At 38.7% G+C, this 19,026-nt stretch overlaps 1 protein-coding gene across 9 annotated transcripts in view; it reads left to right on the forward strand.

Moving 5' to 3' along the window:
- Window positions 1-19,026, forward strand: part of ADGRG6 (adhesion G protein-coupled receptor G6) — a 153,578-nt gene that overhangs the window by 112,933 nt on the left and 21,619 nt on the right. For 8 of the 9 annotated variants that reach the window (XM_019967514.2, XM_019967515.2, XM_070796266.1 and 5 more), the window contains 7 exons: window positions 2,377-2,496; window positions 5,028-5,073; window positions 5,799-5,905; window positions 10,319-10,446; window positions 11,198-11,466; window positions 12,610-12,706; window positions 14,953-15,236. In XM_019967514.2, the coding sequence (XP_019823073.1) occupies window positions 2,377-2,496; window positions 5,028-5,073; window positions 5,799-5,905; window positions 10,319-10,446; window positions 11,198-11,466; window positions 12,610-12,706; window positions 14,953-15,236 (1,051 nt within the window). The remainder of the gene's footprint in view (window positions 1-2,376; window positions 2,497-5,027; window positions 5,074-5,798; window positions 5,906-10,318; window positions 10,447-11,197; window positions 11,467-12,609; window positions 12,707-14,952; window positions 15,237-19,026) is intronic. The other variant, XM_070796264.1, reaches the window with a different exon arrangement.

Below are 19,026 nucleotides of genomic sequence, written 5' to 3' on the forward strand. Positions count from 1 at the left end.
GAGGAACATGGAACTGTTTATAGTCATTAACTCGAAACACTTTAAAATGTTATTAGCAAATGCTTTAAGAACAAGCTATATACAATTTTTGAGTAGGAATGTAACTACATGCAATTGCTCTGAAGGATTTAATAGCTACAAACACTTAAAAATGCATTTGTTAAAGTTGTTGGAGACGTGTAACAATGGCACCTTTTAAAATAATAGGAGAGGACTTCCCTGGTAGTTCAGTGGTTAAGATGCCACGCTTCCAATGCAGGGAGCCTGGGTTCAATCCCTGATCAGGGAACTAAGATCCTACACACTTCCAGGTGTACCTGCCAAACCCCAGCAAATAATAATAATACAAAAAAATGCAGTAGGTTTTGGATGATGTGAATAGTGGGAGAAGAGGTCATTGAGAGGAGAGGTGGGCGCTGGAGGAAGTCCTAGCGTTACAAGATCAGTCACTATTTCGAGTCTCATCTTCATCACTTCCTTCTCCTTTGGCATCTCCCAATCCTCGACATTGTTAGGAAACATAAGTTTGGTTTTTAAAGTAAATTTATAGAAGACTGAAAAACATGGAAGGTTCTAATGGTACTCCCCTCAAAAAGGGAACGGAATAAGTATTTTTTTTATTAATTAATTTTTATTGCAGTATAGTTGCTTTACAATGTTGTATTAACTTCTGAAAAGTGAAAGTGTTAGTCACTCAGTCTTGTCTGACTCTTTGTGACCCCATAGACTGTAGCCCACCAGGCTCCTTTCTGTACATGGAATTCTCCAGGCAAGAATACTAGAGTAGGTAGCCATTCCCTTCTCCAAGGGATCTTCCCCACCCAGGCATTGAACCCAGGTCTCCTGCATTGCAGGCAGATTCTTTACTGTCTGAGCCACCAGGGAAGCCTTACTGCTCAGCAAAATGAATCAGCTGTGTATGTATGCATATCCCCTCTCTTTTGGATTGCCCTCTCATTTAGGACAGTACAGTGTATCAAGTAGAGTTCTCTGAGTTATACAGTACATTCCCATCAGTTGTCTATTTTATACATAGTATCAATAGTGTATATGTGTCAGTCTCAATCTCTTTAATTTCTCCCACCCCTCCTCTTTACTGGAAAGGCTGGATATCTCCAAACCATAGCCCCCTTATTGAGAGAGAGAGCACACAATCCTAATAAAAAGCTATATTCTGGGTGCTGAGAACTAGGTAGCATTGAAGGAATCCTGTAGTTATTCCAAAAGGGCTGATTTACAAGCTGTAATAGAGAAATTGAGGAGGTTCAACAAGAAATACAAAGGAAAAGAGAAAGTGATGATAACCTATTGTTCCCAGGCATTTTGCAGCACGGATTCATTAATTTGATTTCCTGACAACCTTAACTTTGAAGTGGTAGCTACAGACACCATCAAGTGTACAGTTGGAGATGGTAGGAGTTCTGGTGGAGTTTTAATCCAGTAGAATTACATTTAGGTTTAGATTAGTAAACACTCAGGCTTCCGTGGTGGCTCAGCTGGTAAAGAATCTGCCTGCAATGCAGGACACCTGGGTTCTATCCCTGTATTGGGAAGATCCCCTGGAGAAGAGAAAGGCTACCCACTCCGGTATCCTGGCCTGGAGTATTCCATGGACACTGTAGTCTGTGGGGTCACAAAGAGTCAAACACAACTGAGCGACTTTCATTTCACTTCACTTTAGTAAACACTCAGGTTTCCTTAGAAGCTCAGACAACAAAGAATCTGCCTGCAATACAAGAGACCTGGGTTCCATCCCTGGGTGGAGAAAATCCCCTGGAGAAGGGAATGGCAACCCATCTAGTATTCTTGCCTGGAGAATTCCATAGACAGAGGAATTTGGTAGGCTACAGTCCATGGGATCACAGAGTCAGACACGACTGAGAGACTTTAGCTTCACTCACTTTACTTCTAGTAAACACTCAGACTGTTGTCATGAACCTGAAAGATGAATTGACTTTTATTTTTCACACCATATTTCCTTGTTATTTCTTTAGAGGAAAACAACTTCATCTACTTTTTATGGTAGGGAAATGATCTAACTGTCTCGCAGCTTTTTATGAGTGTATATTATTTGTGAGTTTGCATTGTTTCAGATGTTAACTGGCTGACATCAGTCACAGCAATCAAGAATGAAGTTTTATGAACATTATCTTACAGCATTGGCTCTAAGGTTCCTTCAATGTATTTATTATAATAAGGGAAATAGCAGAGCTCTTTCAGGAAAGCTAGCAGTTTGATCTTATAAACAGGATGTTCTATAACTGAAGATCTTAAGTGCAAGAAGTGCTGACAGATTGCTTACTTTGGAGCACCAAAATAAAATAAAAGGGTGTACTTCTGACTAATACATTTTTTTTTTTTTTTTGTCTTTAAAAGGATGTAGGAACCAAGAAAGGCACCTTAGTGAGCTATGTGATGGCATGCAGTATTGGAAACATTACTATCCAGGGTCTGAAGGATCCTGTTCAGATAAAGATCAAACACACAAGAACTCAGGTAAAGAAAAGCTGCAAACAGCCATGGGACAGAGGCTGACTGTTTCATAGAACTCTGAGGCATTTTTTAAAACTTGGTTAGAAGTAACTTGTACCTTGTCGGGGGCTGTTTTCCACAAAGGGGAAACCAGCTAGTCCGGTAGTCCTGTAATGTCACAGTAGATGGTGGCCATAGGATGGAGGAGGGAGATTTAGTCTTATCTAGGATTCAGTCATCTGAAGAGGAATAAGGGTGAAGGAAAGAGCCACTCCTTTTAAGAAACGACATATGATTTGATGCTTTCAAACCGTGGTACTGGAGAAGACTCTTTAAGAGTCCCTTGGACAGCAAGGAGATCAAACCAGTCAATCCTAAAGGAAATCAACCCTGAATATTCATTGAAAGGACTGATGCTGAAGCCCCAATACTTTGGCCACCTGATGCGGAGAGCTAACTCGTTGGAAAAGATCCTAATGCTGGGAAAGATTGAGGGCAGGAAGAGAAGGGGCTGACAGAGGATGAGATGGTTGAATGGCATCATCAACTCAATGGCCATGAGTTTGAGCAAGCTCTGGGAGATAGTGAAGGACAGGGAAGCCTGGCGTGCTGCAGTCCATGGGGTTGCCAAGAGTCAGACATGACTTAGCCACTGAACAACAGCAACAAATAATTATTGGATTGGCCATAAAGTTCATTCGTATTTTTGTGCCTCTTACAAAAAACCTGAACAAACTTTTTGGCCAACCCAGTACTTCACCTAAATTAGATTTAGACACAGTACACAATTGTGTCATTAAAGGTTTTTGTTGTCTTTTTAAAGTCAAGTGAAAGTTAAAGTTGCTTAGTTGTATCCAACTCTTTGCAAGTATAGCCTACCAGGCTCCTTTGTCCATAGAATTCTCCAGGCAAGAATACTGGAGTGCCTATCCCTTCTCCAGAGGATCTTCCTGACCCAGAAATCGAACCAGGGTCTCCTGCATTGCAGGCGGATTCTTTACCAGCTGAGCTACCAGGGAAGCCCTTTTAAAGTCAAAGATGACTGAAGCTGGGAAAGCAGAAGGGAAATAGGAGAAACAGGAGAGAGTTGACTTATTTTTTTGAGAGGTTAGTGCTTGTCTAAAATCTTGGCAAATGTTGCTTTTTTTTTTTTTTTCCTGCTTCATCTGTTTATTTTATAAAATTATGTGGGGGTTCTTATTGTCCTCAGTGGCCTAACCACAGTGTTCCCCTGTTTTATAGAGGCTCCCAGTCACAGTTCGACTGTTAGGCAGGCAGGAAGGCAGGCGGGAAGTGACCCAGCTGATAAGGAGTAAGGCTTGGAATTAAAGTCTACTAAGAATTCGCCTTGCTTTGTCACGGAACCCTCTGAGACTTCCCTGTTCTACCCTTTGGCCTCCTTTGTTTCAGCTCCTTCATCCATAAAGAATTTTTTTTTTTTTATCGTGGTAGAATATGTTGTTGTTCCATAGCTAAGTCGTGTCCTACTCTTTGCAACCCCATGGACTGCAGCATGCCAGGCTTCCCTGTCTATCACTGTCTCCCAGAGCTTGCTCAAATTCACATCCATTGAGTCAATGATGCCATCCAACCATCTCATCCTCTATCGCCCCCTTCTCCTCCTGCCCTCAATTTTTCCCAATACTAGGGTTCTTTCCAGTGAGTTGGCTCTTGGCATCAGGTGGCCAAAGTATTGGTAGAATATACATAACATAAAAGTTACTATTCTAACCATTACTAAGTGTGCAGCTCTGTGGGTACATTCACACTGCTCTGCAACCATCACTACATCCATCTCCAGAACCTCTTCATTTTCCCCAACTGAAACTATGTCCCCATGAAACACCTCCCATCCCTCCTCTCTCAGTCCTTGGAAACTGCCTTTCTATTCTGTCTCCATGAAACGGACTACTTTGATATCTCATATAAGTGGAATCATACAGTATTTATCCTTTTGTGATTGGCTTATTTCACTTGGTATTTTCGAGTTCTATCCATATGATAGCATGTATCATAATTTCCTTCATTTTTAAGTCTGAATGATATTCCATTGCATACATTCACACACACAGACACACACACGTTTTGCTTATCTTCATAATGGGTACTTTTGCTGCTTCCATCTTTTGGCGATTGTGAATAATGCTGCTCTGAGCATGGTTGTGTAAATATCTGTTTGAGTCCCTGCTTGTGATTCTTTTGGGCATATACCTAGAAATAAAAGAGAATTTTGAAGATGAAGTGAAATTTTAGTGTAAAGAGCTTCACTAAATGCTTAGAATTGCACTTTACGATGAGACATAATTAGTAACCTGCAGATAAATGGATAAGGTGATGATTCCTCTGGAGCTAGAGTTGATTTCCATTTGAAGTCTGTGAGAGCAAACCCCTTAAACTGCCTGCTGTTCTTGGATTTTATTGCTGTGACTAACTGTGATCTATTCCTTTGTGAAAAGCTTAGCATTTTTACTCATTTCCCATATTCAAATTGTATGATTTTTTTTTTTCATTTATTTTAAACAGAGTTTCACATGTTTATTCTTATGTTAATATAGGCAATGGCTCATCCCATCTGTGCCTTCTGGGATTTGAACAAAAATGGTAAGTTTTAAAACATTGGCTGTCTTAATAACAACTGAATTTTAAACCTTGTTAGACACCTCCATTTCCTTTAATTCCATCTCAGATCAGAGTGAGTCACAATGTAAGTGTGATGGCAACTGAGCTGCAAAATTTAGTTTAGGTAGCTTGGGAAGAGAATTCTTATTTCAGTAACTTTTTATTCATTTCAAGAAGAAATTGGCATACTTTACTTTGTTAGTATGTAACATATTTGGAAAGGAATATTCTTTTCATGGAAATTGACTTTGAAATATATTAAATAAATTACGCATCAATTCATGCATTAATATATTTATGTTAAATATGTTAAATTTAAGTTAAATATATATTTATATAAAATATGATCTACTAAATAAATATGTCTTATAGATATACTCAATATACATACATTAAATAAGTAAAATATATATTCAAATACTTTGAATTTTAAAAATTGACATTTTTGCAGTCTCCCTGAGGAGGCACTTCCATAGGACACAGTTGAAAACCACCACCTAATCTCTATCTGCCAGCTCGCAATAACATCCTGTGATTCCAGGAATCGAAATTATTTTAAGTATTGGCAGTTTTCAAAACAGTATCCGTTTTGCAGATGAACTGCAAGGCAAAAGAGCCTGAGGCCTAGTTCCCCAAGGGAAAGCTCACCCATTCTGGGAAAGGAACTGATCGGCTGTCATTTTCACACTGTTGACTTCTTCCCACAGAAAGTTCTGGATTTTGGAACACTTCAGGATGTGTCGCACACAAAGATTCAGATGCCAATGAGACAGTCTGCCTGTGTAACCACCTCACCCACTTTGGGGTTCTGATGGTAGGGGAGGAATGTCTAAACTCATTTTGAAATGATATAATTGTGGAAGGCGTATTTCTTTTTGTGAGTCAGCCTTTATGGATTATGTGTTTGGGAAATTTTTTTCCTAATAATTTTCATCTATAGCCTGAAATCTTGATTCTTAAATAAGAATCTAACTGGCAGAGATCATATATTTAAAATGTACAAGGTAAGTATAAAAAAGAATACTGTTCCCCCTACCTGCCCCCGCCCCACCTCCCGCCATTAATAGTAATCACAAATAACCTCAGAAACAAGAAAATTACCATGAAACCCTTGAATTAACAGAGAAAGTTAGGGAGATGGGGAGAGAGAAGGAGGGAGGGAGAGAGAGAGAGACAGAAAAGTTAAAGAGGGAGAGAATGTTGGGTTTGACTAGCATGGAAGTGAGCTGTGAAAAGTTTCATCAAAAATTGTCTTATAGTATATTATCACTCATATGTTTGGATGGAACTTTGTACCAGGTACTAGTGATCCAGTTGTGACCCCAAATGACTGCAGCCCTATCTAGAGATCACGCCTGTTAGCACAGACTAGTAACTAGAGTAGTGTGGAGGCCTGCCAGAGAAATGATGGGTGTGACATTTCTCTCACAACTAGACCTTCCTCTCTTTCTTTCCTCCCTTTCTTCCTGCCTTCTTTCCCCTGGCCCTGGTTTTATCTCATTAGCCAGCCTGTCCAACAGTTCTAAGCAGAAATTAGATCGCATCAGTATGTTTTTTCAGCCCACCAAATTTTCAAGAGTCAATTTTCGAGAGTCATACAAGCAGGAACTCGTATGACTTCATCCATAGACTTACGCCTTCATTTTATAATCTGGTATGCTAGTGTTTGTGTAAACATCTTTCTGGTATGAAATACACCGTCCACGTGCAAACAGAGCCAGGTATAGTTTCCATAAAGGGATTAAACCACATTTGTTTTTTAATTGAAGATGGGAATAATGAGTGCCAGGGCAGTAAAGCTTTTCAAATTTGAATCACAGACGTCGGGTTATGCGTATCCAGTCTGTCCCTTGAATCTTACACCCACTTCTAATGGGACTGAGAGGAAGCAGTGAGGGGCTGTGGGGTGCAGTGATTGGCTCATGGATCTCCTTGGCCTATGGACTGATAAATGGCCATTGTCATGAGGCAACCCTGCCCGTTGTGATTTTCCTGACAATCCAGTACTTAAAGCTCTGAAGGATAAGACCATGTCATTTAAAAAGGCTGACAATCATAGAAAATAACTTTTTAACTTTCCTCAAATATTAATGTCTTCATTTACTAAGAGACCATGAAAATGAACAATTAAACTATAACATGTCTTTCCTGAATAATTTTTTAAAATCCTGTTTTCTTCCATATTTGTTTTTTTGAAAAGTGACAGCATCTTTCTTTCATGAAATGCTGATTTTGCATCATTAATCATTTAGGTATACAAGCTTTAGCTTAATTTATTCAAGTATTTAACTGTGTGTGTTTGAGCAGGATTGTGTGTGTTGTAAATCAATATTAGATAAATAGATCGCAATAATACTATTCACTGTTCAGAGATGATTTATGAGTAACCAAAGTTTGGCTTCCCATTACTTTTTTTCAAGTATTGTTTACATTATATTAAGAATTTATAATTATATATTACTTTTTCTGTTGTCATTTGATGAAATAATTAGTTTTACAGGTATAAGGCTATGTGCATTTTTCACTGCTCTCTTTCCATTTTCCATTGTGGCTGCTTTTATAGGATTATAAAGTTCTGGAAGAAAAACTTTACAGAATTTATCTTTTCTGCTCATGCGCCCATATCCTTTCAGCGTTTCCAGACCACTAAGACATTGTTAAGAGTCTTTCTTGGTGTACAAACTCTTTATTCACTTGTGTAAGATATTCCTTGAGTCTACTTTGCCCCATGACACATTCACCATATAAGAAATTAAAAAAACATACCCCAGATTCATACTATATCTCCTAATCTACAAACATATGAAAGTTTTCACATTTTCTGTTACATGTATTTGTAGTAAAACCGATTTTCGTCTTTTTTGACATTAGTATGTTTTCATGTTGGCTAGTTCAGAAGAACAAATATTTTCATATTCTTCATTCTTTATATTCTTCATTCTTTAAAAGTACAAAACAGCATGAGAATTGTGTTTAAATGTGTAACTGTGAAGAGCATTATTTTATTCAATTTACATTTTAAACTGTGGCTCTAATCATGACTTGCAAGTCAACCACAACATCTAACAGAGAGCTGTACATTTTTCAAGAGGTAATAATGAGTCCTTTGGAGGTTCTCAAGATATTTCTCTGCTCCATCAAATCCTGGAGTAACCAGAATTTTGATCGGGGTAACCTACCAGTGAATCAAGTGGCCTGACTCAAACCCACCCCATGTGCCAGGGGAATCTCAGGTCCTCCCAGTGGTTTGAGGGATTCCTGGGAGAGGAGGGTAGGGATGGTCCTCTCTGACCCTGAGTCCCTGTGTCTGCTGAATTCCATCACTTTGTGCATTTCTTGCTATCACACAGGTACTGTTACCTGCTCCTCACTGTGTCAACCAAACCTGGAATTAAGTCCCACTCGTGGTTTCACGTAAATATACACTCATACAAAACAACTTCCTGGAGTTTTTTGTATGAACAGCAGATTTTATCGACATTTTGGTGACAATTAAAGAAAATTAACATTACAGAATGAAAAACCTATAAACTTTTTTTTTTCATAATTTAAGACCTAAAAGTTTAAACCAGATCTTCCATGTTCCTTTTCCAAAAAGGCTCAGTTTTCAAACATCTGTATAGTGGAGCTGCCTTTCTCCTCCATCCAAGGCTTGAGTAGTTGGTCTTAACTCAAGATTTATCCCTAGTCCAATTCTCCATTTAAGGAAGAAAAGAAAGATTTTCCTATTATGCCTGAATTTTTGCAAGTCTGCCTTCTGCACAGTGAAATTAAGGCTGTGTATTCACATGCAAAAATGTTTACTTCTTTTTAATCACAACAACCTCTAATACTTTAAAAAAAATTTTTATTTTCTGCTGTGCTGGGTCTTGGTTGCTGTTGGCGGACTTCTCATTTTGGTGGCTTCTCTTGTTGCAGAGCATCGGCTCTAGAGCGCAGGCTCAGTAGTTGCGGTGCACAGGCACCTCTGCATTGGAATTCCCCTCTGCATGTGGAATTTTCCCGGACCAGGGATTGAACCTGTGTCCTCTACATTGGCAGGCAGATTCTTATCCGCTGGACCACCAGGGAAGTCCAACCCCTAACACTTATAAGTAACAACTTTTCAAGTGTATAAAAATCAAAAAACTATGACACCCCCCCCAAAAAAAAAAAAATTCTTGGTGGCTTCTTATTTATGATAACAGAAAAGGAAAGACCATATATGTACCAAACTTTGCAATGACCACAGTAAGAGCCTCAGCACTACTCTTAGAACTGGGCAGCCACGTGCCAGCCAGCCTCTGGCTGTCTCAGATGAGTCCCACCCTACCAAGCAAAGAAACCAGGGCCCACCTGAGGGCTTGGACACATGGACCACAGTGGCCTTTGTACTTGGGACCCCAGCCCTGCAAATGGTAGGAAGGGTCTGGTTATTTATAATTCAAGACAGTGACCTCCTTTCCAGTTTTTGTTAGGGGAACCAATGGTTTTGCTCTTCAAGTTATACTGATGTGCAAAGAGCTTGGGTAATAGGTAATGATAAAAAACCATGTACAACTCTCTCAATAATGCTACATTTTTATTTCATGGCATGATCCACAAGAGTACAATAAGTGGAAATTTCAGTACAGGCATACCTCGGAGATATTTTTGTGGGTTTGGTTCCAGACCACTGCAATAAAGCAAATATCAAGATAAAATGAGTCATACAAATTTTTGGGTTTCCCAGTACATATAAAAGTTACATTTGTACAATACTGTAGCCTGTGAATGTGCAATGTCATTATCTCTAAAAGGAAAAAAAAGACAATATAGATACCTTACTTTAAAAAATTTTATTGCTAGAAATTGGTCACCATCATCTAAGCTTCAGTTTATCAAGCAGTGACATTGAAGATCACTGATCACAGGTCAACATGACAAATATAATAACAATGGACTGAACAAGTTTTAAATATGATGAGATTTACCAAAGTGCAACACAGAGACCCAAAGTGAGCAAATGTTGGGAAAATGTCTTAATTCAGAGTTGCCACAAATGTTCAGTTTGTAAAAAGAATGCGGTGTCTGTGAAGTGCAATAAAGGCAAACACTTAAAATGAGATTCGCCTGTATTGATTTACACTGTTGTAGTTAGCCCCTAAGATGGAGTTGGATTCTAAGTGTTGTCATGAAGCTTCTACTAAAACAAAACAGGGTTCTCATGAAAAGAGATTATTACAGCTCTTTCTCATGTTTTTGGTAGGACCTTCAAGGAACTGCTTCACAGTTGGATGCAAAAAACACTAAAATCCTCACCTTCATTACCTATATTGGGTGTGGAATATCTGCCATCTTTTCAGCAGCTACCCTCCTGACATATGTTGCTTTTGAGTAAGTTTTTCTTTTTTTTCTATCTGCCAAATCCAGAGCGGACTGTTGCAAAACATGAATACGAGAATTGTCTCAGCTTTTAAAAAACATATATACACCTTGTGAATCATGTAGGATTCAGTTTTAATGTTCAGATTTCTCATGAGATGTATCATGCAACATGAGTTTCCCAGCTTTAGAATCTTAATTTATAGTTACTATATTTCTATTGATAAAATGTATGTAACCCTGTTACATATGATTGGTATTTAAGTAAATAACAATTGTATGAATTGCTTTTTATGGTAAAAGATGAAAACACTTTTGTGAAAATACAAGATGAAAAAAAGATGAAAGCAAAATAAATCTTATAAAATTGGTTTTGAAACAGGAAGTCTTTTTAAAAAAGGACCCTGACCTCATTAGAAATCAAGAAATTTCAACAAATTTTAGGGAAATTGGTTTTTAACAAAAATATTTTTTCTAATAAATCTAGAATTTTTCCTGGATTAAAAAAAAATCAATCTGTTGTAACCAATTAGAAAATTTGGAAACAGTTTTGAAATTAGATTAGTATTTTTTTTTAAATGTTTATAATTTGCCTGGTACTCTTATATCTTTGGCCCTCCTCGCAGTGGAACCATGTCATAAAGATGGTACTATCTAGGTTATTGCAGAGCTGTATAAGATGTGAATTAACTGCCTGTGCTTAAAAGATCTATTTACAATATCATTCTCATATATTCTATTGCTCCTCCTTTTTTTCCTAAAGAAAATTACGAAGGGATTATCCCTCCAAAATCCTGATGAACCTCAGCACAGCCCTGCTGTTCCTGAATCTCGTCTTCCTCCTGGACAGGTGGATCACCTCATTTCATGTGGATGGACTTTGCACAGCCATCGCAGCCCTCCTGCACTTCTTCCTTCTAGCTGCCTTTACCTGGATGGGACTAGAAGCGATTCACATGTATATTGCTCTGGTGAAAGTATTTAACACTTACATTCGTCGGTACATCCTGAAATTCTGCATCGTTGGCTGGGGTAAGCCTCCTGCATTTTTTTTTCCTGTCCTGGAAATCACTAGGTTCTCATAGGAAAATCCTATTTTGAAAGAATAGGACTGCTAAAAGAAACTTCATGATTGTGAATGATATGCATTTGATATACATAACCGAAGGCAGGGGTGTTTTTAAAACGGTTCCACAGTCCTCACAAAAGTCACGATTAAAGGGGGAAAAAAAAAAACCTTAGCTCTTGAGTCACCACCAACTTATTTCCTGTGTCCAGAGCCAGCCCACCCAAGTCTGAAGAAGCAGCTGGCAGACAGTGGTGGATTTCCATTATATTTCAAAATAGAAAGGCCAGCTCAGACTCTTAACTATTCTTGCCCCTAGACACATGCCCATGTCTTGGAAACCTGAGTGAAAAGGTTATTTTTGTGAGTGCAACCAGAATACTGACAGAATTCTTGCTTTGAACTTCTTACCATGATTCCTCAGCCAGACACGGATGGCTATGTTAGCCTGTTTACAGTCTTCCAATCAGGCTTCTTCTTTTATCTGGGTTCTGTATTGGGGCAGGCATTTTCAAGCTTTATCACAAATCTTTTTCAGATGGCAGGGGGGAAATGAGACATTTGCAAGGTGTTCAGTACCTCCTTAGGAGTCAGTGAAGGCACCTTTCAGGGAATTCAGGTGGGCTAGCATTTCCCTACTGAAATATACATGCAAATCTATATAGATTCTCATGAGAGAAAAGAGATGACTGTAAAGACTTTCTGCCCCCATTGTTTCCTCTCAACTTATTCTTAAGATGTTTCTTCCTATAGAAAGGGGTAGAATGAAGCTGCACTTACTTTCCAACCTGAACCCAGTCAATCTAATGGGTGTCATCCATGAAACTACGTTTTCTGGTGCTATGTTCAGTGTAGGGCAGGTCCTTATACTCTAGTGGGTACCAGCAAGTAAACAGAATACTTAAGATTTAGACTGTTGCTAATTAGAGTTGGATGTTTCATACCACAAAGGGGATTTTATTGTTGTTTTCAACCAAGCTGCCAGTTCTAGGAAATTTGATTTTACAATATGGAGTGTTTACTTTCTTTTTTTCCCCTTGCCATTTTCAGTCTTATAAAGCAATTTCAGATGTTTCAGAAAAGTTTCTGTCATGCTTTTGTTACAACAGGTGTGCCTATCTTAGTTGTGTCCATTGTTCTAGCGAGCAGAAAGCAAAATGAAGTCTATGGAAAAAAGAGTTACGGAAGAGAACAAGGTGATGAATTGTAAGTGACAAAAGTTTGTTGGGAATTTATTTGTGATGAGTATTAGTACTATATGCTTCATTTCCTGAAGTTTAGTGTGAGTTTTCATGCCAATAGTGAGCTTCTTATTTTGGAAGGTTAAGTTGTATTTATATGTCTTTGCCAAGGCCTCTGCTATACCATACATGAATTCAGTTGAAAGCCCTGAACTGTGTGAGCTGCTTTTATGAATGTTGGGCTCTTCTCATCTGGAGTTCAGAAGAAGCCTAAGATTCTCTCTTCTAGACTTAGAAGATCCTGTCTCTTTGAGGAAGTTTCCTAATACTTCCACCTTGTTAAACCACATGCATCTTCCAGAGAGTTAAGTAGCAGCATCAGACAGTGAGGGATTCAGTAACAATATGATTATTGTGTGAAAGTGGAGAGAATGGATCTTGAATAATTTGAAAAATTCCCTTCAGACTGTGAGATTATTGAGGCTAAGATTTTTAAACTGTTCACTTTGGGCAGTTAGTTTTCTTGTATTTTATGTAGCACATAATTAAGTACTCAGTATTATTTGTGGGTTGACTGAATTACTGAATGAATGAAGAGCTTACTCTTGACTGTGATGCCACATTTCTTTGCTCATTTCATGGATGGATATCACTTTTATATCCAGTCAGTATCCAGTCCTGTTCCTTTCTTCCTGGTCCTCCCTTTTATGTTTCCAAAGTAACATTCAAAAGCCCCCAAGAGAGCTAGTGGGAAGTAAAGGATGATCTGGCCTGGAATTTCAGATTCTAGGGAGACTTCCATATAGAAAGTAAGATTAGCTGCAGGGGCAAGCCGTATCATTTGGGGACCTTTAAAATAAGCTATAGTAAAGGTACAAGTCAGTGCATAAGTTCTAAATAAGGGAATATAAAAAGTATGTGAGTCAACTTTTACAGGCCTTTAAGGTATGATTCAGCAAGCTGTTGTGCCATCAACAACTCTCATTAATTGAGAATTTACTATATGCCAGGAATCTTGCCAGGTTATAGGACTCAAAGATGTTCAAGACAGCTTTTGCCTTTGGGATGGTCAAGTTATACCATGGTAGACACAACCTACCAAAATGATGACCATATGCTTTAGAATTTGAAGATTAATTGTCTTAAATAATTCATCTAAATATTTTTGGTACCTAAGAACTTGCATAGTATTAATTAGGTACTGGGGCATCTGCAAATTGCAGTATTTTAATTTTACTTTTAGTACCCTTTAAAATTACTTCCATCTATTTTCAGATATATATCATTCTGAATAGCAAGTATATCTTTCCTCATCTCACAAGGATGTTATGATGTAAGCTTTTCATTTGTGCATTAGAAGCTTCAGCAAAGAATAACAGAGTTATACAATAGGTTGTGCCTCAATTAGACCAATTATATTAATAGGAATTATTTTGTTCCTAATAATGGAATCCACAATTATGTATGTCTTAAATAAGTAAGTATTACTCTTTTCACATAATAAGAAACTTGGAAGAAGGCAATAACCAGCATTAATTTTGTGGCTGAAAATGTTAGGACCAGCAACCCTATAGCTTTCTTGATCTTCCTTTCCTGGATAGAAGATGATGACTACAGCCACAGAGCTTGCATTCATGTTCAAAGCAGAAATAAGAAATAAGGGCTTTTCCAGTCCGTCTGTCAGGAATACCTCTCTTAAAATCCCTTAGTGGACTCTGCTACCATATCATTTTGTAGAACAAAGTCCATACATGCTTAGTCACTCAGTGGTGTCTGGCTGATCTCATAGACTGTAGCCTCCAGGCTCCTCTGTCCATGGGTTTCTCCAGGCAAGACGACTGGAGTGGGTTGCCATTTCTTTCTCCAGAATGTCCACATGGCCACCATTTAAATAACAAAGGAAACTGAGAAAGTTTCCCATCCTCTGGAATGGAGGCCCATAAGAGAAAGGGGATAGATGTGGTTTAGAGTGAGCCAAACAATAATGTCTTCACACCAAGTCAGAGTTTAAGAGGCTACCTTGTTTTCTTAATTGTTGACTTAAATAACTAGGTATTAAGATAATGACTATCCAAAAGAAAACAAAAACAAAAAACTTATGTAAACATCGAGGAAGAAACTCAGGTCCCCCAAATGAAGTGACTTCCTAAAGGGACTTGAAGGGCATTTGAGGAAGGCCCACCTGTAAAGTATGCAGAATCCCAAAGTAAGCCTCTTAGGTAAACAGAGCGTGAGGATTAATCTCTTTCTTTCTGTCTCCTCTCCTTTAAGCTGTTGGATACAGGATCCTGTCGTATTTTACGTGACCTGCGCCGGGTATTTCGGACTCATGTTTTTCCTGAACGTCGCCATGTTCATTGTGGTGATGGTGCAGATCTGTGGGAGGAACGGCAAGAGAAGCAGCCGGACGCTGCGTGAGGAGGTTCTCCGGAACCTGCGTAGCGTGGTCAGCCTGACGTTTCTCCTGGGCATGACGTGGGGGTTTTCTTTCTTTGCCTGGGGACCTTTGAATGTCCCCTTCATGTACCTCTTCTCCATCTTCAACTCGTTACAAGGTAAGATAACTGGTGCGTGCCTACTAAGTCGCTTCAGTCATGTCCGACTCTTTGAAACCCTATGGACTGTAGCCCACCAGGCTCCTCTGTCCATGAGATTCTCCAGGGAAGTATACTGAAGTGGGTTGCCATGCCCTCATCTGGGGATCTTCCCCATCCAGGCATGGAACCCAGATCTCTTATGTCTCCTGCATTGGCAGGTGGGTTCTTTACCTTTAATGCCACCAGAGAAGCCCAAGATAAATGGTACCCGCACCATTTTCTCTTTCATATTTGAACGTATGTGTAGACAACTTCACTTTTGAACAGACGCCATGCTGCATTTCTAAGTCACTATTCCGAGTGCTGAGCACAGTTCCAGGCACAGAGTGGGTGCTCGTGAAAATGGCCTTGAATGAAGTGAAGAGGTAGAATGTTAGTTTATTTGTTTTCAGTGTTGTATATACCAAGCACTTAAAACTATGCCTAGAAGATAGTAGGTGCTCGGTAAATGTATCTTGTTCATGAGTCAATATGAGAGGTGTCCAATGGGAAGTGAAAGGAAGGCATAGAGGCTTTGTGGCTTCTTCACAGTTTGCTGAGTGTTGGTGCTCTTCATGGAACCATGTGGGTGTAGCATTCTTGGCCAGAAAAATCTTTAGACTCTGTCAGGGTCAGAGAAATTCACTTTGATTCCTTGGCTCTAAATATAAATACCAACAATCTAGTTCAGAAATGCTTTTTTTTTTTTTCCCCTAAGATATGGCAGTCAACTCAACAATCTAATAAATGGCTTGTTCTGTTTAGAAATACAAGGTTTCTTTCAAGGAGTTTCCTGTAATGCTTCTAAGTCCATAACACACAACCTAGTGTACTCTAGAGTGAATTTAACTTTTTAAACCATTTTTATTAAAGTATAGTTGATTTACAATGTTGTGCCAATCTAGGCTTTACAGCAAAGTGACTCAGTTATACACATATATACAATCTTTTAAAAAATATATTCTTTTCCATTATAGTTAATCCCAAGAGATTGGGTATAGTTCCCTGTACTATGCAGTATGACCTTGTTGCTTATCCATTCTAAATGTAATAGTTTGAATCTAATAACCCCAAACTTCCAGTCCATCCCTCTCCCTCTCCCTCCCCTTTCCCCACTGGCAACCAGAAGTCTGACCTCTATGTCTGTGAGTCTGCTGTTTTATAGACAGTTTGATTTGTGCCATATTTTAGATTCACAGGTAAGTGACATCATGTGGTATTTGTCTTTCTCTTTCGGACTTCACTTAGTATGATAACCTCTAGTTGCATCCATATTGCAGCAAATAGCACTGTTTCATTCTTTTGTATGGCTGAGTAGTATTCCATTGTATATAAGTACCACATCTTCTGTTGATAGACATTTAGATTGTTTACATGTTTTGGCTACTGTGAATAGTATTGCTATGAACATAGGGGTGCATGTATCTTTTTAAATTATAGTTTTGTCTAAGTATATGCCCAGGAGTGGGGTTGCTAGATCACATGGTAATTCTGTTTTTTAGTTTTCTGAGGAATGTCCATACTGTTTTCCATAATGTCCGTAGAAACTTACATTCCCACCAACGCTATTAGGAAGGTTCCCTTTTAGGATGAATTTAGTTTTGAACCTTAAGTGAATATGAAGTGTTTTTTTCAAAATTCAGTAACATTCTGTAAGACATTGGTATACCCTGTATTGTTGTTAAAACTCCCTAATGTTGGAAGCACAACGAAGTCCACAGACCAGTAGGAATGAGGTGACAAAGTTTGGCATCTTTTAGAGCAGGGCATTACTACAGCTTACCTAAAGCTACTGGTCATGCACTTGAAGGTTTGTGGGGAAGGAATAGCTGACTAAAGCTGAATGACTCAGCTGGGACGAAAAGTGTGGAAATCAGGTCTGTGCTTCTCACAGGTGAGATGGCCTGAGCAAATGCTCCCAGCAGCTGTGTTCTAAGAAAAGTCTGTATTTACCTACAGGAGAGTTTTTACAGCTTTGTATCCTATGTATCTGTTTTGCTTATCTTCCTCAGTTTCCAACTAGTTCATGAGCTCTTGTTGTTTTAAAAACCTGTCACTTAAAAGGTGCTCAATAACTACTTGATAAATCAATCACTGCATTGGTAGATGAAGAAGGGAGGAGCTTGGGGGATGGCCTAAATTCAATCCGAGACTCTTGCGGCATAAACATGAATTAATTAGTTGAGCAAATTTTATTCAGATTCATTCTTCTTCGACAGATGAACTTTGTGGGCTCATTATCTTTAGTAAATAAAATAATAAACCTCAAGTGCACCTCCAGAAGTTGGAAACTGAATAGGTAGCATATGAATACATCTGCACTGGGATCCAACTTTGTAAAGTGAGTTTTCCTCTGTTTAATCTCTTCTGTAATATACAACATAAAAGTGCCTAGACAAATATTGACAGAAATATCCATTAACATTAGAAAATTCCATGGTTTTATATTTCAGGATTGTACATGAAAGGCACATTAATCTGCCAGCCCAACCTTGTTTTTGCTTTTAGAATTTCCTGGCAGTTTTCAGTAATCTGCAATAGTTACAGTTGTCTGTTCAGCTCTGTTTCCATTAATGAGACTCGGGATGTTTTATTTTTCCCAGCATAGGTCTCCTCTCAGGAGGGAAAAATGTTGTAAACCATCATCGAGTCAGTGTTCTTCATAAATCACTGACTTTTAAGGCTGATTTTAAATGATATAAATTCAGAACAGATTTCTGCACATTCAATGATATTAAAAACACCTTCTAAAAAGAAAATTTAAATTAAAAGGCAATGATACAGAGCACATGAATCTAACAATTCCTTACTGGCCAGACTTGTACAACAGCTTCTTCAGACACTATGGAAAGTCATTTAATGGTTTTTATTTGCGTCATTTTTGGAACCTTCTGTGAGAGGCTTGGTGGTTATTAAAAGTATATGATTTATTAAAAGAAGCATGTGGAATTTAGACAGTTTAAAGAAAAAATTCCATGAATACATAATGAACTCAGGTTGAACTTAGGCAAACTATATTGTGTCGATGTCTTTCTGATATTCTTTATTCAAATCCCCCCAAAATAAAACTTGTCCCCATGTCTCATGGAGCTTATATTGTAGTAAGAGAGACTGAATACTGAGTGGGTAGCCTTTCTCTTCTCCAGGGCATCTTCCCAACCCAGGAATTGAACCCAGATCTCCTGCATTGCAGGTGGATTCTTTACCAGCTGAGCCACAAGGGGAGCCCCAGGAGAGACTGATGTTAATCAAATACGTCACCACGTACAATATACATGGTGGTGTTGAAAGCATGTGACAGAAGACATGATGCCTAAACTGAAAGCTGAAGGATCAATAGGAATTAACTAGATGAGAGGTGGGGGTAGGAGGTGGGTAAAAACTATTTCAGATAGAGGGCATTTCTTGTGCAAAACAATTGCTGTAATTGGCGATTATAGCGTGTACTCAAGGCATTAAAGAAAGATCATATAACCTGAGAACCAAGAAAGAGCAGGAGAGTGACAGAGCAGTGGGTGTGATACAGAAGGAAGGTAAAGGCTCTGTATTTTGATCTGTGTAAGAGCAAAAGGTTTGAGGCCTGTGGACTGATATGATCGGAGACACGTTTTGTAAAGGTGAAGCTGGACATAATGTGGAGAATGGATTACAGCAGCCATGTAGTGTCTGTAGATGAGAGGCTGTGGCAATCAATGATCCAAGTAAGGTAAGATGGTTCAGTGTTTTAGACTGTGATGGGAATGGAGGAGCCTGAGATACATGAGCAGAG

The sequence above is a fragment of the Bos indicus genome, chromosome 9, assembly GCF_029378745.1.
Source record: "Bos indicus isolate NIAB-ARS_2022 breed Sahiwal x Tharparkar chromosome 9, NIAB-ARS_B.indTharparkar_mat_pri_1.0, whole genome shotgun sequence".
Lineage (NCBI taxonomy): Eukaryota > Metazoa > Chordata > Mammalia > Artiodactyla > Bovidae > Bos > Bos indicus.